Here is a 23,056-nt window from a genome sequence, read left to right as displayed (position 1 = left end):
AATTCTGCTACCATCCATTCATTGTGTAAGTCAAAAACCTAATCTTTCCAATTCTTTCCTCCTTTTCATATATACCTTCCAATTCATTGCCTGGTACCTTTGATTATAACTGAACTCAGCTACTCTCCTTATTTCTGCTGATACTACAGTCCTGGTCTAAACCAGTGTCATCTTCCCAGATTTCTGAAATGACCCTAACTGTTCTGTTTGCTCCCTGATGATCCATTCCCTACTTAGCCATTAGCTGATTTTTAAGAGGATACATCCGATAGTTACCTCTTCTGTCTGAAACCCTGGTAGTTTTTAATTTCTGCATGTTGACCAAGTACCTATACATAAAAGTTATAACAAATACAACATGAAGTAGGTTCTGCTTCATAGAAGCCCATGTTTGGATTTTCAAACACAGTCAGTGGGGGTCAAGGTCCTCCAAGGAAAGAAGGTGCTGACAAGGTGAGGTAAGAGATGCAGCTGCTGTGGTTGCTGATGAAGCTTGAGAGAGGCTGCAGGTTCCTGTGGGAGGCTGGAGCCAACCGGCTCCAGAACCCCGAAATTCACTTCATACCACATCCAAGAGCTTGCTCCTGTACACTTCTGAGCTAGAAGTGCAGTCTAGGATAACTCAGCCAAATGATGAGAGGGCCCAGGATGGCATTTTAGCTATATCAGAATCAATAAACCCACGGAGTAAGAGTTTCATGTTTCTCCAGCAAACCCACAGGTCATGTTGTCTGGAAGTTAATGGACTAAGGAAAAAATGGAGCTCAGGGACTAATTGTTTGATTCTTTCATTAATCCAAGAACCACACAGAAAGACACATTTGTCTTCCACATAAAATCATACAAAAGTCTCTCTTTATTAAATATACATTATTTACAGTTTATGTCTTTCTTCTGTACAACAATAACCATAGAAAACAAAGAAATCTAAAACTAACTTTAATTTTTTCCATACAGTGTATTAAGACATGTTATGTGACCTACAAAATTGACTTGGAATGAGACAACATCACTTAGGTCTCTGTTACAGGAACAAAAATTAGAAGATCCAAAGGGAAACTCCAGCAGATCCACATAGGAGACGATCTATTTTGCTTTTTTGTGCTTTTTCCATAATAAATATTCTAACATTTATATATATGTATATATAGTTATATTGGGGGCATGTTGATTATTTACTTAGAATTAATTTTCCTTGCTCTCTCACTTTTCATAAAAGAAGGCCCCAAACATGCCAGAGGGAGATTAATTTCTCATTTGAAATGGACATTATAATGTTCTACCTTTGGGACTAAGAAATTAAATTCCAAGAACTAAATCTGAATTATTTCCTGCCCTTACAAGCCAGGTTTTATTGGAATGTGACTATGTGCATTCATTTATACACAGCCGACTTCAGGCCCTAGGCTAGTCAGCCAGGGAAGTGCCTGCTCAAGACACCGTAGGGTATCAGGATGCGTGCCAAATTCAGAAGAAGAAAATTTTTGATCTCAGGCCTCACCAAACAAAAAATCCCTCTCACAATATGAAGATTCTACTTTTATCAAGGTTTGGTATTTTTTGCAAGAATATTTAAGGCTGGATAAGATTACACATTGATGCTGCCATTCAAAGAAAAGAGACTATGTTAATGGTTCAGGTAAAACCTTTGGAGTAGGACTTGACTGTAACGAAAAATATGACTAGGCAGATGCCCATCCATATCCCAAAAAGTTGGACTGAATGTGACTGTCTGTCAGAGGTCATTCAAAGAGGCCACAGGGCAGTGGAATGTTCCTTCTGCATGTCCAGAGCTTTTCTCCATACTCTGTATGGTACTAGTGAAAGACGAGTCTATAAGCACTAATACAGCTAGTGTAACCTTTGGTCAAGGACCTAGATCTATTCCCTTAGTTTAATCCTGTTATTTTGGAAAGAATTTTCCTGTGCCACTGGGAAGAACTGAGGAAAATATCTAGTTTCGAGATGATGTTATATGTTGGGAGGCTGGAGTATGCAATGTAAAGGCTGGAGGGCATCATCTCTTGTTATCATTATGACATGACAATGGATGGCAGGACCAAGGGAAGAGGCAGAAAGGCTATTAGACTGATTCCAGGATCATAGGATTTCTCCCCATGGGCAACTCTCATTTAGGGTTGTGGACCTAAGGAGGTTTTAATAGTTTATTTTCCTTAAATCTTTGTTTAGGTGCTTCACCTGGTGAATACTTGGTGATATTAGTCCTGAAGCACCCTGGAAAAATCCTGGTGAAATAAAAATCTTGAAAAAAATGTGGTTGGAGTAGGGCTTGGAAGAGTAAAAAACACCATGCAAAGTGAATAGAAAATTCCACAACTAAAGCCCATGATATTGCCTCTTCCCTCATGTGTAAGACAAGGGTCCAAATGCCAAAGAGACTCCTGAGTTAAGAGACAGAAAAGTGGGAAGAGAAATCGCCACTGATTTATGCTGGGAGTGAACAGCCATGACTGCTGCAATGAGTCGCCTGCCTCTTTCTCCTCGACATGTTGCTAGCAGGTCTGGATGAAATACCCAAAGCAACTTTTCCCTTAAACCTTGCTTCTTTCTGTTCAGTCTCTTACAAAAGACAAGACTACTAACATACAAAGTCCAATATTTCACTGGAAAATGTGCCTTTACTTACTTCCTTGGAATACCTTACTACAAAATAAGAGGAAAAAAATCACTCAAAAATACCAAAACAGATAATTATTAAAATTTTATATGAAGGATTCAAATAACTATCAAACCAAAACACAAAATGTGAATGTTTCTCTCCATACTGAATAGATATGTATGTAAACTCCTGGAGAATGCTTGGGTAATAGCCTTATTTTTACAGTGTGTGTGTGTGTGTGTGTGTGTGTGTGTGTTACTTTTCCCCTCTAGATTGTACAGTTTTTTGGAGATGAGAAGTAGAAACAACTAAAATCTGAAAACTAGCCACTTAACAAGTGAAAGTGGGTGAGTGGAGAGTAGAGGTTAAGAAAAAATCCAAGAATAGTGTATAGAAGTAACTCAGTTAAAGACACTATGTGTCTTTAAAGAAAACATTTTCAAAATGCATGAAGGACATGAGACAGCACTCCGTTATCCTCTAAGCATTCCAAAAGTTTTGAGATTTCCTCCACCTTCTTCCATTAACCTACCCCATTTGCAGAAACAATGGATCTTATTTATTTATTTAGTCCACACCTGGCCTGCAGGACAATTGAGGACTAAATATATGCAAGCCTTTAGCTTCAGAAAGAATGAATGGCACAACCATACAGGTACCTTAAAATCCTCTTGGCAGGATGCTATGGCAATAAATGTTTGATGGATTATAGTACTGGGGAAATTCAAAAGAAACCAGGGAAGATGGTGGCTACACTGACAAAGATTTGTCTAATGAAAGATTCAAAAAGCCTTGGATATCTTGATGAAGATACCTTGTACCTTCCCAGTGCAACTGCTCTAATGGAATTAAAGCGGGGCAGACAGAGGGCATCCATGACTTTCAGGATTGGAAAGGTTCACAACAGGCATAGAAAGAAAGTCTCATTTAAATGGACAACATTTTTAGTCAGTTGTTTTCTCAAGGATAGACTCATGTGTGCTCAGAGATTTCCCTAAGGTGGCTCACCAGATTGAAGGAGGGTTGTAGGAAGGGCTGGACTACGACAAGCCCCCTTCAGGAGCATCTAGAGAGGCGATGGCAGGTAATCATATAAGTGAGGGCAGGTAATCATATAAGTGAGGGCAAGAAAAGAACTAAGAAAAGAGAAGAGGGGAGGCAGAAGTAGAGTCTGATATTTTGCACCTCGAATAGGATTCCAAGTCTTCACTTGGATCAGACACATGTGAGGCCAGACTTTTAAAATTCCCCAACTGAACTGAAACAGAGGTTACAGAATTCAGCTTCCTTCAAAGTATGTTCAAGGTAAAGGCTATTTATTCTTGTTTCTCCAACAAACAATTCACTTCCTTCTATAGAAATCCATCTTCATAGATAGATATATGCTTTGAAGAGAAGAAACAAAGAAGCTTATTGCAGGTGGGAGTAATAAATTCAATACAAAGTTATATGTATGTCCAGAAAGGTATTGGTTCATGAAGTCTCCAGCAAGCAGTGTACAAAACATCTGTCAAGGATCTTTCCTCTATGTTCCATAGCACGTTATGTGCACTATTATTACAACAATATGAGCTTCCCTTGTTAAACTGTGAACTTCTCAGGGTCAAGAGCAAGATGCAGTTTCTATTTGTATATCCAATCCCTAGCACAACCCTTGGAGTGGTGGGCATTCAATATATATTTGATGAAGGAGCACAGAAAGAAAAGAACAGTCTATTCATTTTGATCACTGTGGTGGGCAGGATTGTGACAAAAGGCAAAAGTCAAGTTAGTGTCACCTGTGTTATTAGTAAAGAGAAAAAAAATGTTAAAATATTAGCCCCAGGATCCTTAAAATAAATCTCCAATGTGTAGTTGAGAGTGAACAGAAGAGGCTAAACTATTCATAAAAATATACCTAGAGAAATGGCAAATATCTATTTCTCTAGATGAATTCTTACAGAAATTATGGCAAGCTAGCCTATAGACACAATGAATGACATAGTTGGTATTAAATATATTTTAGGGTAAATAAATACACTGTCACTAGTATAAATTGATTTGTTTGATGGAACTAATATCAAGGAAATAGCTCCTTTAGAATGTGAAATTGCACAGGTATTTTTGGTTTTACTGTAAAGCAATCATATTCCAATATATTTTTGTAAATAGCAGTTACCAGAGCCTGAGTGTTATAGAGGAGGAGATTATGGAGGTCTAGATGTCTGGGGACATGCAGTCAGGAAACTTGACTACCGTAGTAAAAAAAGGTTGCTAAGGGATTCAAATGCTCTCAAAGTGGAGTTTTAGATTACAGTTTCTTGAAACACACGATTGAATAATTACATAAAACCAAATAGATCTTGGTACTTCAGAGGAAAGGCAGGCATAGTTAGCACTGATTTCCCATTTTAAAGTATGTTTTTGGTTTTGGAGGGTGCAGACTGCTTGCTTTTCAGAAACATCTGGTAAAAGTCATAGTGTTTTCAGGGGTTATGACATAATCCAACCCTGTATAAAATAATTCAGATTTAGCCCTGAGACTAGTTATAATGGTGAGGTGCAGAGTGCAGTGTTCTGACACGTGTCTTCTTTAGGTGTCAGGCATAGTAAGTGTGTGTATGCAGTCTGCGGCTGCTGAAAGGGTGCCACTGCAGTCTGTGGTGCAGATCTGGGAAGGGTGTAGCTTCCCTAAATTCTCCTCCCTACGAGAATATCTCCAAGAGCATAGAAGTAGATGAGACAGCATCTACTTTCCTAGTCCTCCATTTCTTCTACCAGCACCATGTCAGCAAAGTACAGCTATGGCTTCTTGGAGACTTGAATAAGGAAGTGTTCCAATTTTATTCCTCACACTTTTCTTTCTATTACATTAATGGAGATGCTTCCAGCTAAACACAGTACAAGTCATGGTGGCTTTTATTTCATGTGACACAGGAATATGTAGCCAAGCAAAAAGCTGACTTATAGTAGCCTTTTGATAGAAATAGAAATTCAACAGTGAAAACTCGGAAAAGGCAAGAAAGGGCAGGGGATGCCATATATAAAGAGCTTTCCTTTGTTATGCAATCATTCGTCTTAGAAAGCTAGAAAAATTTAGAAAATGGATTCTCCTTAGAATCAGTTGAAATTAAATTTACTATAAAAGCATAATTATATCCTAAAGGATGGAGTGATTAAGAATCCACACTAAATTTTAAGGAAAGGATATATATTTAGAAATTTCAGAATTGAGAAATACTATAACCAACTCAATCCTCATGTCACAAACTCTGAAGCTGGAAGAAAAGCTGCAGACTGGAAATGGAGTGCAGCTAGTAAGCTTCTCACTGTGAGCCTCCTCATCTAGGGGGAGTGTTAATCAGAGGCCAGAGACATGTTGACAACAAGGTGGACAGTCTGCTAGTTAGCTGTCAAGGCCGGCTAACAGTGATGTGGTAACTGTCTTGCAAATCAAATCTACCTTGTAAAGAGCAACAATAAGTACTTTCCACACCTGTTGATCATTCTGTTGACATTTATATTGTTTTCCTCTGGTCTTTTTTTTTTCCAAGGTGGAGAGGAAGAAAGTTAGGCTTATGCTACAGCAAAATCATCCGAGTTCCTGCTACCACCCATAGATAAGCAGTGAGGCCTTTTGAAGCAGTGAATCCCATGGTTTTGTTATAGAGGGCAAAGAGCCTGAGCTTTGTCACCACCTCATCTGGGAAAGTAAGTCTAACAAAAACTGTGTGTAAAAGGGCTACTATTACACACTTACATGTAACAGATTTGAAAAGGCGATGTGCTTCAGAATCTAAGGGCTTCTCTAAAATCAAGCAGTGGGTCAGATGGAGGTGACCACAATGCTACATATGTCAGTGTATCCTAAACCTCTGGACAACAGCTCCATTGTCAGAAGTTGGCTCATCATATCTGTTCTAAATCATGAAGCCTAAAAATCTGCACTCACTTTCTGTATCAAATCTTTTGTGACTGGATCAAAGGGAAGAATTTTGTTTAGTATTTCTCTTCTTTCATGAAGTTTTTTTTTTTATAAGCTGAGTTCAGGGGATTTAAGATTTTTCATGGAACCAGATACTATTTTAGATTTTTATTTAAATTCTTTATCCTGCATAACTTACAAGTGTATATCTATACTTATTTTTATCTCAGTATAATAATCTCAAGAAGTTAAAAAACATCTACTTCCTAGCAGCTTTCTTTACCTCCTATTTTCAAGCTACTATTCAATTCTTCCTCTAGGTTGATGCTATTGTGTGCTGGTCTACAGTGTTAGCCCCAGAAGACAGAAAGGCGCAAAGTAGCTGCTCACTACTATTTGCAAGCCTATATTTGAAAATATCCAGAGGGTGAAAGTAATAGTTTAAAAAAAAGGGTGATGAATGGGGCAAAGGACCACTTGTGGTAAGGAGATGAAACCAAAACAAACACACCTGTCTTGTGCTTCATAAAATACCATCGAAGCCAACCAGGCCTGAAGGGTATGTATCTGTCACCCTGGGTTTCCTGGTACAAATGGACTTGAGACACGGGGGGATATCAGGGATGACTGTTAAATGCCTATATCACAAAACTCAAGTTCAAAGTAAGACTGCGAGACAGTGACTGAAAAACAGAGTGAATTTCAGAAACTGGAACATAAGGCTAAACATGCCAATGTGCACACATGTGTCTCTTCCTTGTCTAGAACAGTAAAGTCTGTGCCTTGCATGATAATTTTCACTGAGGTGGATGTGTCAGAGAGGAAGGAGTGGCCATAGCTGCCTGGTCTCCTGAGCTGGGTCAAGTGGATCGATGCTGTAGCAGATGCAGATATGTTCCAAAAAACAAATGACAAGCAATTAAGAGAAAGAGAACAAAAAAATTAAAATACAGGAGAGAGAGAGGGAGAAAAAGTTAACAACTACAAAATGATTATTGGGTGGCCCTGCAGTTTCTCAGATGAAATATTCTCTTTTGCACTCGCTCACTGTGTTTTGCAAGTCAATATCGTTCCTGAAGGAGCTGTCCAAGTTCTCAGGGTACTCCTTCTCCTTCATCTGGTTAGTGCGAGGGGACTGCTTATGCTGGTACAGGAAGCGGATCATGATCCCAACTATGCAGAAGGTGATGAAGATCACCACTGCTATCACTCCTGCAGGAAAAGAGAGGGGAGGAGAAAACAGATGTCACAGGTCATTTCTAAGCAGAGAAAATTCAGGGTAGACAAAGAAGCACTTTCAGAAAACAAAACAAACACAACTCTGCCACCTGTCTAAAATTAAAGACTGCTGCAATGCATTCAGTGTTCAATTATTATAAAGACTAAAACATTTTCCTTAAGATCAGTGACAGAAAAAGCCAGGTTAAATCTTAGCGGGTTTTTTAAAATGGCCTAAAAATCATCTTACAAATATGCAATTGGAATAGAAAAGGACTTCTGTTTTCTGTTTGTTTTGTTTTGTGTGGGTGCTGGGATTGAACATAGGACTTTTCACATGCTGAGGAAATGCTCCACCACTGAGCTATGTCCCCAGCCCAGCAAAAGTCTCCTGGTAGTTTTTCAAGATCTTTAAAATATTGTGCTAAAATTATATGAATTAATATTTTTCACTGTTGTCATGCAACTAAGCCTTTTAGAATTCCCTAGAATAAAATATTTAAATGCCTTTTATCCCAATATATACTCCCTTATGTAAATTTGCCTTGTGTTATGTGTTTGTTTTACTAGAAAGGATTCATTAATCATGAAATGCTTACCAACAAGTTAGGGCATTCTTATACTGCTCTGTATTCTGCCAGACTTGAACAATTCAGAGCTGGCACAACTCTGTCCTTGTGAAACTCCTATTGGATGGAAATGACAGTTTCTTCCCAGTCTATCACATTCACCTTTACTCCTATATGATTTTCCTGGATCGATTCTATGAGTTGTCCTCACTGACTCTAAAGATTCACCCTTACTTTTGCCAAGAACTCTCTCGTGGGAAAAAAAACCAACAAAAAACAGTAAAACAAAAGGGTGGTAAAAATGTGAAAGAGGGAAAATGTGTCTACATAATTTTCAGCATTAAAACACTTAGAATTTTCAGCATTAGTAGAATTTCAGCATTAGTAGAATTTTCAGCATTAAAACGCTTAAAATATTTTTGATAGTCAAAGACCATTTCATTGTTAATAAACTGCAGATTCTGGTATTTCACTTTTCTAAGTAGTATAGTATTGATAAAATGTCTATTTTAGAAATATGGTTGGACACTTTGCACTATGATTTACATAGGCGTGGACAATGGAGACTTAAATACATTGATGGAATGTCTTCCACCAACTTTTTTATAGGGTTTGGAAAAAATTAAAGATTGCTTATATTTTTCTATATTCCTAAGTTATTATATAACACATTCTCAAATTACTTTAGAAAAAGCCAGAGTAAAACCACCAAAGTTAACACATCTATGAGTATGGGGTGGCAGTGAGTGACTCCTATCAGTGGGCTGCAGCTGTAAGGTAGGAAAGAGGAAATGGTTTCTATCCCTCTAGTGCATCAGTTATTCAGAACTAGATGCTGTACAAGCCTCTAGGAACTTGCCAGTAGGGTTAGGATGACTTTCCTACACTTAAGGAAACTCACAGAAGCATGCAAATGAATGGTGAAAAGTCAGCAGTCACAAAAGTCTTTTCTCCACTTGTCAAATGAAAAAGTACAGGAAGAGAAACTGGTACAAACTACTTTCTACATTTTCCTAGTGCCAACAAAAATTAAGTTCAACTGTCTTCCCTGAAGCAGAAATTCAGTTGAGGTTTCATGGACTTCCTTAATGAAAGGTCACTGTTCTCCTAATTTTTTAACAGCCATGGCGCACCTGGGGTCCAAGTGCATTGAGTGCTTTCTCCCTCCCAAGTCTTCCCTGCATCTAGTGCTGTCTGCCTGCTCATCCTTTCCCCAGCCAGGCTGTGAGTTCTACAGAGGCAGTGTCCATATCTTTCATCCTGTGTCCCTGCATTTAGCACAGGGCCTGACCCATAGCAGGGCACAGTAAATACAAGGTAAATGCATGGGTAGTGCCAGCTTTTAAAGGAGAACTCCACCTGGTGTGGATCAGTTCATCCACACTGCCAGAAGGCAGGGACAGGGTATCTGCTTGGGTGATGGGTCTCATATGAAAATGAATTTAGTCTCTCTCAGGCATCTTATAATAAACAAAGTTCGGGAGCCATTTTCTATTCCAGACCCAGATGGAAATATCAAGCTAAGGTAGGCAGCAGCCAATCTGAAGGCAGAATAAAAAGGGGAGAGGCCACAGTTGGAAAAATGGAAAAGGGAAGGAGGGAGGCAGGAGCTGAGCTGACAGTGGTACAGACAAGACCTTCACCTGTAGCCATATGTGTGCTGGATTTGGAACTGCAGTCCTGAGGGCTTCTCTCCATTCATTAAATCGAATCCAAATCACTTGGTAGAGAAAGACGAACAGGACTGTGGCTTTGCCCATCTGTCTGCCCCAAGGTAGCTTCTTCCCCTGTGTAGCTTTATTGGTCTGATTTGTTTATGCTTCAGGAAAAGGGACAACTGGATGAGATGAATAGGAACAGGCTGCCTGTCTGTAAGTGAATGAATGCTCCAGCCATTGACTCTGTGCTCAGCTGTCTGGTACATTAGAGGCAGGAAGAATTCGCAGATCTGCTGGCACAGGGGCAGGGCTTGTCTTTGGTCCTTTGGCATATGTGACTATTCCTGAAAGGCTTATGGTCTGGTAGACAATGTGGACTTCTGAACACTAGGTGGCCATAGTTAGAGAAGGCATCAGGTACAGGGTTATATATATCTTTTCTGCTTCCAACAACAAAGAATAGTTTACCTCCAATGACTGCAGAATCGCTTCGAACTGCGTTGGTGAGTGGTTCCCGCTCATCTGTTTTCCCAAAGGGATCTAAGAGGGGTAAAAGACATGAAATTTCAGTCTTCCTTCAAAGCACTGGAAGAGAGGATACATGTCTGTTGGCTGTACCATGTACTCTCAAATAGTTGGAATTGGTGTTTTGGGAGGATCCCAAACAAAAGTGAAAACATCTGAAATAAACTGCTCCCAACCTAGAGATCCAAGACTTGCTAGCTAATATATATTCAGTAGGGTAAAGAACGGAGTCAGATTCTGGAAGTTGCTGGGCCATATGCCCTCAGCCTTTCCCTGAGGTCCTCCTGGGCTTTGGTGGACAGTTTCTGTGCATGACAATGGATCCTACCTCAATCATAGGGGCCTCTCTACTTAAGTGTTTTCCTCAATTGCAAGAGGATTCTGAGACCACTGGCAAAGGAAAAAAGTGCTGGAGAATTAACATCCCCAGGAATAGCCCTCACCAAGAAAGCAATTGTACTGTGTGTCCATTAGCATACATGGTACAAATACAGGCTATGTATCTTACTCAATACAGTACAAGAAAATACAAAGCATCAAATTCTGAGACACATAAGTCTCGTTCTGAATATTTGTTCTAACATTTGGTGGACTACGGACGTTGCTCAAGATCTATTTTTTAAATAACAATTTGCACATGCATTTAAAATGGGCTGTAGGACCAGGGATCTAGCTCAGTGGTTCTGTCACTTGCCTCACAAGCGCAAGGACCTGAGTTTGATCCCTGGTACCAAAAAAAAAAAAAAAAAAAAGGGCTGTAATATGTATATGTTTGTGTATAATACATATAAAATTCTAGCTGGTAGATATTACACATCTAATAAATAACAACCATCATTATTATTTATCATTTAATCCTCAGGAAATGACAAAGAGTAATTTTTTGACAGAAAAGACAACATGATTGAAGACATTACAAAATTTGCTCAGTGTCAGAATATAGACTAAGGTATCTACCTCTCCCATTCAGGCTCTTTCTACCATATTCCACGGTGACCAGGAAAACACCAAGGTGAAAAATGAGAACATAGAAGAGAAGAGGAAAGGTAGTATGGGAGAGAAAATGTATGGTGGAAGATGTTGGAAAACACAGAGGCAAGGAGTAAGGAAGGAAAGAAGGGGAAAAGGAGGAAGGGAGACAAGAAAGGAAAGAAGGTGAGGGAAGGAAGGAAGAAGGAGCAAAGGAAGCAAGGAATCCCTGAGCTAAACCCATTGAGTAATTATTCCATTTCCTATGTCCTCAAAAGCTTATTATTCTTGTCTACTCCTGTCCCAATCCTCCTTACTGGAATTCTTCCTGCCTCTTTATAAATATACAAATTTCAACTACCCATCAGGGTTCATATCTTGGCTTTTTCTTACTCTAATTTACCTGGGTTCCTCCTTTACCACTTTTTAACATTATAAGCCAATGTTGCCTTGATTTTAACCCAGATTTCTCCATCTCTAGAATATTTTGATGTTATTAGATTAATGTGTATCAATTCAGTTTATTAATTCTAATTCCCTAGTGTTTATTTAAGCTATAGATAAAACTTTCAGAACTGATAAGATGACTGCATCAGAAACATGATTAGAAACACACATACACACACACTGCTTCTATACATGCTTGAGGAAGATTTTCTGCAAAGTAATCCTGAGTGTGATGACCCATTTATTTCAGGAATGTGCCCTATCTTCGTAATGTGTCTTTTCAAACCCTACAGTGATATTTTAGCTTTAACAATCCTTACCCACAAACAAATGCCTTAACTTAAATACTTAGTCACATCTCTACATCTACATATCCAACCAGCTAAATTTTACATACATAAACATTTCATGGGAACTTCCTATGTTTGCCTTTTTGATAATGGCCATCCTAATGGTAATTTTGATTTGCATTTTGCTGATTATTAATGATTTTGAGCACCTTTTCATATATATCTACCAGTCATTGTACAGCATCTTTAGAAAAATGTCTACTCAGACATTTGGCTTTATTTTAAATGGGTTATTAGTTTGCTGTATGAGTTCCTTGTATATTTTGAATTTTAATGTCTTATCACAGGTATTTTGTAAATATTTTATCCCATTCCATAGATTCCCTTTTCATTTTATCATTTCCTTTGCTGTGAAGAATCATTTTAGCTTGATGTAGTCTCATTTATTTTTTATTTTGTTGTCTACATTTTCTTTTTTCATCATATCAAAAAAGTCATCTTCCCCAAAGAATTAAAAGAATCATACCACAGTGATATATGTGCACCCATGTTCATAGCAGCACAGTTTGTAATAGCTAAAACTTGGAAACAGCCCAAATGCTCATCAACTGGAGACTGGATAAAGAAAATGTGTTTTTTTTTATAAAATGGAGTAGTACTCAGCCATAAAAAATGAGAAATTAGAGACATTTATAGCTAAGTGGATGCATATTGAGGCAATACTCTTAAGTGAAATAAATAGGACACACATGTGTAAATACCAAATAGTTTCTCTGGTGTGAGGAAACTGAAAGTGTAAATAAGAACAAAATGTATAATAGGTAATGTGAAATAGGAAGAAAAGAGGCAAAGGGGAAAGAAGTGGGAGGGCTAGGGGAAAGGATAGAAGGGAATGGGATTAATATGAGAAAATGGAAAAATAAGAACCAAATCTTTGTAAATAGGGAGGACTGGAGGGGTTGAAGGGAGGGCTGGGCAATGGTGAAAAATAAGAACCAAGAGAGACTATGTAAAGGTGCAAATTTCCAATGATGAATGTCATTATATTGTATACCTAAAATGTCCCAATGATTAGAATGAATAATTGATAATGTCAAATAGGAAGAAAAGGTCCAAAGGGGTAGGGGTAGTGGGAGGGGCAGGGGAAAGGAAAGAAGGGAAAGGAAAAAATGATGAGAAATGGAAAAAATGGAAATAAAGTCTTTGTAAATAAGGAAGGGTGGAGGGCATGAAGGGAGGGCTAGGAATGGGGAAAAAATAAGAACCAAGATGCATTATATAAAGGTACAATTGCCAATGAGAAATGTAATTGTGTTGTATACCTACAATGTACCAATAAAAGAATTTAATACAAAAAAAAATCACTCCCAAGACTAAGGTAAAGACATTTTTCTGTACGTTTTCTTCCAGAAATTTTATGTTTTCTATCTGAAATGTAAGGCTTTATTCTTCATTTCAAGTTAAGTTCTTTATATGATGATGAAAAAATCAAATTTCAGTATTTTGGATCTAGATATCTAGTTTTTCCAACATCATTTATTTAAAAAGTTGTTCTTTCCCCTTCATGTATTCTCATAATGCTTGTGAAATATTAGTTGAGCATGTATAACTGGGCTTATTTCTGTGCTCTCTACTCTGATGCATTGGTCTATATGCTAATTTTTGTGCCAGTTATTACATTATTTTGGTCAGTGTGCTTTTATAATAGAGTATAAGGTGAAATCAGGGTACAGGTTGCCTCTAAGATATCTATACCCCCATACTCATGCCAGTATATGAATATTTTAGTATTCAAAGTATGGAAATAACCCGTTTGTCAATGGATGAATATATATAGATGTACATATATGTGTGTATGTATGTATGCATGTATGTGTTTGTGTGTTTAATGTGGTATGTGTATATACAAACAAAATGAAATATTATTCAGCCTTGAAAACATACTAACACCATTTGCAACAACAACAGAGATGAAAATAGAGGACATTATATCAAGTGAAATGAACCAGCCACAGAAAGAAAGGGAAAGACTACATGATTTCATTTATACATGGAATCTAAAGTCAGCTAAATTCATAGAAGCAGAGAGTACAATGGTGATTGTTGGGACATAAGATATAGAGAAACTGGATGATTGACTGATAAAATTCATAAGCTCTGAGTTATAAAATGAATGTGTTTTGCTGATCTAATGCAATATACTACAATTAATCATACTGGATTTTTTTCTTGAAATTTTCTAATAGCCTAAATCTCAAGTGTCCTCATGAGAAATATACATAAACACAAGGGTAACTATGTGAGGTGATGGATGTGACTATCAATTGCATTGTTATATCATTACATATTACATATGTATACCAAATCATCACATCATACATCTTGAGTATGCACAATTTTTATTTTTAGTTATTCTTGGTAAAGTTGGATAATTATGCTGATTATCATAATATATGAATTATATTAGTTCAGCAACCAGTCTCCTGCCTCCCTAACTCCTAAATAATTTAATTCTCAGAACAGTAGCCACTTAAGTAATAGTGACTACATACAAATACAAACATGCATATACTATGTATATATGTATGTAATTTAAGCAACCATGCTTTTAATTCTAGTTGCTTCTCATATGAAGATTAAGAGCACTCATGGGAAGCCAGCAATAATTTGTAATCAGCTGTAAGCATGGAAGGGAAGGAACTGAGTAATACTGACTGAGCTTTTAAGCTGGAGATTTCTGGAATACACCAAAAGTGTGCTACTTCAGGAAGTTCTATTGAGCACTCTTTGGACCAAACCTGATGAAGAATGTACAGTGGTCACAGCATCCACATCTGAATCCACCATGAAGCCACAGCTGTATTCTTTCAAGGTCCCATGTACAGTCACAGGTGCAATGTTGGCATGACGCAGGGCTGCCTTCAGCGGTGCTATGTGATTGTACTGGACTGAAGATAGACATCCAACAAAGCCCACGGTGTTTGCTTTAGCAATTTCAGAATCCAATCCAATATTCTCTGCAATGAAAAAGACAGTCAGAAGGCTCTCCTCCAAAAACATGCTATGTGCCCTCTTTGAGTACTGAATAAGATAACAAAATTATTTTCTCATCCTTTGAATAAAGAAAACACTCCTGCTATCTCTTTTCACCTCCTCTCTTCAACTTCATCCCATTGCAAGAATCAATATATCAACCATACTTCCTAGGAAACTGGTACTGCCCTGTCTGCTTTGAGATTAAAAAAAAATACTTCAAACTTCTACATTTCATGTGCATATTTTAGGAACTGTATAAAAGACAGTGAATTAGTTATATACACTAGATGTTTGATAGAGTTTGTATCATTTTCTTCAGCACCATTTGCCTTTGGATGTAGATCATTAGTGAACCTTCCAACACTTCCCCCAAAAATGCCGCAGAAGAGGGCTGGGGATTTAGCTCAGTGGTTCTGCAGCTTGCCTCACAAGCACAAGGTCCTGAGTTTGATCCCTGGTACAAAAAAAATGCAGCAGAAGAAAAAAAAAGGATAGACAGATAAGGTTAGAAGTTGCAGTCATTCTCCCAGAGTTTTACCCTGTTCTTTGTTTGCAAACATTTGTACCGACTGACCTAGTCAAAATTTCTCATTGTTCTGGTTCTGTCCATGATACTCACTGATGAGAAAGAAACTTTTTTTGGATAGCATTCAATTTTCCAAAGAAGTGTTTAATCTTTATAAAAGATGATGCAACTATTTGCAATTCTCAACAAGATAATATGTGTCATTCTTTTCAAGATTTGTGGTAATATTATTTTGTGTTCTGTTTCTTTCTCTTAAAATGGTCATTTGAATAAATTGCTACAATGCAATTAAATAAAACTGCAATACATTATGCACCATTTTAAAGATATTATACTTTTAACATGACTAGATGGCTCGAATGGTTATTTTATCTGGACAATCCTTTTATTTCCTGGAACAGGGTCAGGGATTTTCCTATGTACCAGCATCCCTTATAATTTTGTTTGGATTTATAAATTGTCAGGATGTCTTCATTGATTTCTAAGCTGTATTCTGTTGTTAGCATTAAGGAAATGGAGGACGTGGTAGAAAATGAAGATTTAACATCTTTTATAAATACTTTCTTTACTTTTTGCCCTCATTTTACTCTGCCCTTCAACAACCATGTAAAATTGACCAAAATATCATCTCTTATAGGAGAAGACAGTAACTATGTATTATAATTTTATTTGACTGCTGTAAGAAATTTCCACAAACTTAAACACTTTATGCTAAAGCCTTTTAAACTTGAAAGTATTCTCTTTAATTTAATTTAGGTTAGAATTCTGGCACAGTCATTATGAGGCTAAAGACCAAGAGGTCAGGAAGACTCCATTTCTTTGACAGGTTTTGGGGATAAAACATGTCTTTCCCATTTTTAGCTTCCATGAGTCGTATGACTTCCATGGCTCACCCTCCTTTGTCTGTCTCCAAGAAAAGCAACTTTGCTTTTCTCTGTCCCTTTTTATCATAGTCACATTTGCCTATAAGTCTTTTCTTTTGACTCCCTTTTTCATTTGTAAAGAATCTTGTGATTACAATGGATTTATCCTGATAATCCAATAAATCTCAGTATTTTAAGTGCAGATTGTTATAAATATTAATTTCATTTGCAACCTTAATTCCTCTTTGCCCCATAGCCTAATACACTCTGAGAACCTGGGAATGAGGACAAGGATATCTTTGTGAACCATTGTTCTGCTTATGATTCCATGTCTGATGTTCTGTAAGGATGTTCTGGACCATACTAATGAAGATCTGATATGATATCACTTTTCTTCAGGTATAAAAGAATCTTGGAGTTTAAGAAGAAAGCATCAACTTCTAAATATTCAATAAATATCCTACAGTCATGTTATATATTTATTACCTTCTATGGAAAAGATCACATATATTTGTCATTGTGAGCTTTAAAACAGTGCCCCTTATGAGATTTCTCACACATGGTTACATAATAGCCTTAAAATCAAAAAGCTATAATAGACTGGAGGCTATTAGCTCATGTCACGAGGACTCAGTGTACCCAGCTATGATTATCAATATGCACTGATTCGCAACTAGCAAATGGTATGATTTGAGATCAAAATATTTAGAGGAAGAAGCCAAAGACAGGAGAAAAGAAGCATCCTCTGTGTAGAGCTTTTGCACCATAGAGATTTAAAGCAGTGGAAAGTGCCACACATTCTAGCTATGCCTAGCGGCCCTCCGTCAAGTGTGCCAAGTTGCATTCTCAGAACTCAGTTGGAAAGAAGCCTATATTGGTGCCCAGGACTTAGGAGGACTTCACCATAGTGACTCAAGAACAAAAGCTCCAGGCACGATTGTAGGCACCTGGATAAGAGTTAGGTGAAATGCCAGAAAAATGTCACTCTCTCCTTAAAGGAAGCAATATGTTTGATAAAGTCTTATCTCTAGGGAAATATTTTTGTTCTACATTATATTAAAAAGGGAGACTGAGGTGTTTCTGGAAAGAAATAAAGAGAACAAAAATGTCTAATGTGAGGAAAGAACTCTCATTATGAGCCCTCAAGATTATGATTTCTTAGATTCTCACCTAAAGGAGAGGTTAAAAAATTATGTGAAATAGGAAGAAAAGGGGCAAAGGAGAAGGAAGTGGGAGGGGTAGGGGAAAGAAAAGAAGGGAATGGAATTAATATGAGAAAATGAAAAAATAGGGACAAAATCTTTGTAAGTAGGGAGGAATGGAGGGGTTGAAGGGAGAGTTGGGCAAGGGTAAAAAATAAGAACCAAGAGAGATTATGTAAAGGTGCAAATTTCCAATGATGAATGTCATTATATTGTAATGATTAAAATGTACCAATGATATGAATGAATAATTGATAGTGCAAAATAGGGAGAAAAGGTCCAAAGGGGTAGGGGTAGTGGGAGGGGCAGGGGAAGGAAAGAAGGGAAAGGAAAAATGATGAGAAATGGAAAAAATGGAAATAAAGTCTTTGTAAAGAAGGAAGGATGGAGGGGGTGAAGGGAGGGCTAGGAATGGGGAAAAAATAAGAACCAAGATGCATCATGTAAAGATACAAGTTCCCAATGAGAAACGCAAATGGGTTGTATACCTAAAATGTACCATTAAAAGAATTTTTTAAAAATTATGATAATTCCAAATAATTTTTACTTCTTATAATAGTATTAAATAATATGTGGTATAATAATAATAGATAAAAAGTTAAATAAGTAAATAATAAATTAAAAGTTGCAAAATATCAGCATTCCCTGTTCATTGAGTAGCAGCTATATATTTCTGTGATAATTGATTTTTAAAGTATTTTTTCTGTTTACCTCCCAATCTCTTCCAGATATTTTTTGTTATACTCCAAAATGTATAGGTGAAGCAACTCAGGGACTAAAAGAAGTTAATAGACATTACGTTATAGAGTTGAGATTTCAATCTAAGATATTCCATACTCCTCATCTAAGCAATGCTGCTGCCCCCAAAAAATGAAAAATAGAAACCTCAAAAACATTTCAGAGTAATTTTACATTAATTATCTAAAAGAAATAGACTGAAAAACTAAGGAAAGTATGTTATTTTGGTAGAACATTTTACGGAATTCACTGAACTCTACATTAAAGACAGCATATTTCCCAATCCATTTAATTCCGTTTTCAAGTTACAGTTAAATTATGTTCATAAGGAGAAAGATGAGGGAAATATTTGATGTGCTGAGCTGGAAAATGAATAACAAAGCCAAACTTAACAGTTCATGTGGCTTCTCAGAAACTTACAAATGAGGATGCAAAGATCCCACCACTGAAAAATACCTGTATTCTCTTTTTTACTCTTCCCAAGATAAGCTAATATATGAAATTTCCAAACAAACAAGCATAGTTCCGGGTTTCTCTGGCTATTTTGAGAAGCAACAGGTTTCTTTTAAGAAAAACTACCTCATTTCCAAATGTCTTATTTAATATAGACTTAGTTTTTATCCCTCCAAACACACTTTAAATGCTAAGAAAGCACATTTTCTGATATCCTTTATATTCTAGATCATTGCATTTAAATCCAGATGCAGAAAGCAGTATGAGATGCTGATATGTTATAGGTGGAAAGGCAGACCTGAGAGGGTTAACCATGCTCATGTACATATAACTTCTGTTTCCCCATAGCTGAGCAGCAAACATTTTCCCTGACACATGAACTGTATTTAAATACATATAAGAAAACTATAATTCATAGTTTTGTCCCCATACAGACTTGTTAATGGGATTTTTGCTCATTTATATTAATATATAGCTTGTGTCTAGATGTCACCCTAAAGCCTCATGTGGTCATTGGTGGGGCTTTTCATAAGTGTCTGGATCTAGAGTGTGTGATGCTGGGATTAAGGATGTGATTCTGAGATTGATTCATGGTATGATGCTAGGATCAAGGGTGCCGCACCCTCTGTGTGAGTACTATCTGTCCTAAGGGCTGCTGTTGTTGCTGCTTGTTGCTTGCTGCTTGCTGCTTGCTGCTGTTGCTTCCTCACTTTGGTGCTTGCTGCCTTCAGCCTGCCATGAACTGTTTCTCCTCAGTGATGCCCCTCAATCATGTCACACTGCTTTGTGGCCACCCAACTATGAACTGAAAGCTCTATAAACTGGGAGACAAAATAAACCTTTCTTCCTTTAATTTGGATATTGGATATTTTGTCTCAGCAATGAGAAAAAAAATTAGATACAATATGCATTATGGGATGCTAAATCAATCTATTTGACATATAATCTCACATATTTACCATTTTTTGCGGTGAGAATACTTAAAACATATTCTTTTAGTAATTTGCAAATATACAGCATATTCTTCTTAATTGTAGTCACAAAGGTGTTCAATAGATTTCTTTTTTTAATTAATTGTTTTGGTACATTTTAGGTATACAATATAATGGCATTAATCATTGAAAATTTGCACCTTTACATAATCTCTCTTGGTTCTTATCTTTTCCCCCTTCCTCTGCTCTCCCTTCAATCCCTCCATCCCTCCCTATTTACAAAGACTTTGTTTCCATTTTTGCATTTTCTCATATTAATTCCATTTCCTTCTTTCCTTTCCCCTACCCATCCCACTTTCCCTTCCCCTTTGCCTCTTTTTTTTCCTATTTCATATTATCTATTATACCTTCTAGTCCTTATTTATGCTTTCAGTTTCTACACTAGAGAAACTATTTGGTATTTACACATTTGTCCTGAGGACCAGTGGAACAGATTAGAAGATGCAGAAACAACTCCAGACACACTCAGTCACCTCATCTTTGACAAAGGAGCCAAACACCCTCACTAGAGGAAAGATAGCCTCTTTAATAAATGATGTTGGAAAAATTGGGTTTCAACTTGCCAAAGATTAAAACTAGACCTATATCTCTTGCCATGCACTAAACTGAAATGAAAATGGATTAAAGGTCTAATTATTAAAACAGAAACACTGAACTGGCTGAAACAGAGGTTATGTAGAACTCTTGAAGACATTGGTGTAGGAAAAGATTTTATGAACAAAACCTCAGTTGCCCGTGAACTAGCACATACAATCAACAAGTGAGATCTATTCTTATTAAAAAGCTTCTGCACAGCAAGAGAAACCACCAACAGTGTGAAGAGACAACCCACAATGTGGGAAAAAATTTTCACCTGCTGTTCTTCAGACAAAGGTCTACTATCTAGAATATATAAAGAACTTTAAAAAAATCAGACCTAGATTTCTTGATCTTATTCTTCCTTGTCTAACTGAAATTTTGTGGGCTTTGGCCATCTCCCCTAATAAATGCATGTTATCAGAAGTAATAATAGTATAGCAGTAGTTTTAGCAGTAATAGTTTTTACTCCTATAATTTGTCAGTTCAAAATTCCTTTAGTAATGTCCCTCAACATACCCAAGGAATACTATATTTACAACAAAAATATGAAGGCTATTGTGCTTGCTGTGCCATTTTCCTACTAACTCTTCCCATCATACTGACTTAAAATAGAACAAATGTAGGACCCAAACTTTAGTTGATTAAATTACTATAGAGTAACATCTTTGGTTGTTTTAAAACCTCACTTTCTCCACTAATTTTCAAACACTCTTCTTTCTTCAAAATCAAGCTGCATTCCTCTACTACACCCAGTGAATTTGTTCTGCAAAGAAAGCAGCTCAGAGCCAATTTTAGCACCAGAATCCACAGCACTTAACCTAGCTGCAATTGTTTGACACCGAGAGAGGGGTAGACCAAATCCAGGCTCATTTTACACAGGAAAATTTTTGTGCTTTTTTAATATTAAGAAAAAAATAGGATTAGCAATTTGCTAACAGATAGTTATCTAGTTTGTAAAATGACATTTGCTATATGTCAAAACTCATTTCTGACATTTGAATCCTGAAGTGTCACAAAACAACCCATGCAAACACACGCAATCTTGGCTTATAAGAGTAAAATACTGCAATGAAATAAAATATAAATAAGGAGTACTGATGTTAATGGAAGCTAGGAGGAACATGCATGAGTAAGGTTTTCTCTCAGAGTTCATTGTGGCTCTATGGAAAGGGGCAAAGTGTCTGAAAATGTAAGTTCCAGAAATGCCCAAAGTCTCTCATTAAATATTTTAATTCTGAAGGGGATTGATGAAACTCATGAGTGCGCACACACACACACACACACACACACACACACAGCATTTGCTTCATGCATTTATGCTTTTTGTGGTATGTTCATTTGTGCAGTAACCTATGCAAATATCATAGCATAGTGAGATGAGAAAGAGTAAGATAATCTTCCCCAATATCTACTTAGGAAAATCATGAAACATAATGTCAAGTAATTGTTGTACAAATCAAATTTGTAGTCCATGGCAAATTGAAGCCTGGAACCTAGGTCTCTTGGCTCCTGGCTCCTTCTTTTTTCTTTCCATGAGGTCATCCTCATTGCTTGCCTGTAGGTATTGATTATTGATAAGTAAAAAGTACAGGTTACTTTCTTAGCCTGACTGACAACCTCTCAAGCTAATCTACAATGCAGCTCCGTTTGCACTGCACAAAATCTAAGCTCCATGCATGGCCATGGATAGATGTGATTCTAGCTGCTTCAAGTCCTTCCTTTGCCTACACTGCCAGGATGGTCTCTGTTCCCCTTCTCCAAAGTATATATTTATGTAGCAAACACAACTCTGTGGTTAATGGTGGTCTTCCAATGGGTGGCAGCACAAGGACACCCCCATCTCTGCCAGCTCTCAGTCATTGAGAAGGATGGCTTCATCAGAGCAACAATGATTTCATGTAATAAATCTCACAGCAGAAAGACATCATTGTGACCATGTGGGAGCAGAGAAGGAAACTCTGGCACAATCTAGGGCAGGTGATAACACTGAGAATGGGAAAAAGCCCTTCTAGTGAAACACAGTAAAATGTGCATTTCAGAATCTCTGTCAGTTGGTCTGGTATGAGGGTCCACACATAAGTGTGCATTTTAAAGGGACATTCTTAGGCAATTATGGCATAGATCTTTCATGGGCCACACTGTGAGAAATGCCAAATTAAGAAAGATTACTTCAAACAATTTTTTAAAAATAAATGATGAAATGATGAATAGGATGTGGTTAGGATGTCCCAGACACTAAGAAAAGCCAGCATAAGACATGGAGAATATACATCACAAATAAGACAATGACATTGGGCTGAGGATTTAGCTCAGTGGTTCTGCCGCCTGCCTCACAAGCAGAAGGACCCGAGTTCGATCCCCGGTACCAAAAAAAAAAAAAAAAAGAAGAAGAAGACAATGACAAATCAAAGTAACTCTGTGTTACATAAAATAAACATGATTTTGGAGAGAAAGTTGAGAGCCATGT

General features: G+C 37.2%; 1 protein-coding gene across 5 annotated transcripts in view; it reads right to left on the bottom strand.

The window, feature by feature from the left end:
• Positions 1–810: 810 nt before the first annotated feature.
• The window catches only part of Cntnap5 (contactin associated protein family member 5), an 874,588-nt gene continuing 852,342 nt past the window's right edge, over positions 811–23,056 (bottom strand). For 4 of the 5 annotated variants that reach the window (XM_087198285.1, XM_021236419.2, XM_021236420.2 and 1 more), the window contains 3 exons: positions 14,999–15,217; positions 10,438–10,509; positions 811–7,736 (listed from right to left, as the gene is read on the bottom strand). In XM_087198285.1, the coding sequence (XP_087054411.1) occupies positions 7,540–7,736; positions 10,438–10,509; positions 14,999–15,217 (488 nt within the window). In that variant the 3' untranslated portion in view covers positions 811–7,539. The remainder of the gene's footprint in view (positions 7,737–10,437; positions 10,510–14,998; positions 15,218–23,056) is intronic. The other variant, XM_021236418.2, reaches the window with a different exon arrangement.

This window comes from Heterocephalus glaber, unplaced genomic scaffold, assembly GCF_053883595.1.
Source record: "Heterocephalus glaber isolate CG9 unplaced genomic scaffold, H.glaber_assembly_v1.0 deba00000347, whole genome shotgun sequence".
Taxonomy (NCBI): domain Eukaryota; kingdom Metazoa; phylum Chordata; class Mammalia; order Rodentia; family Bathyergidae; genus Heterocephalus; species Heterocephalus glaber.
Note: the sequence above shows the minus strand (reverse complement) of the source record. Positions and strands in the feature narration are given on the sequence as shown.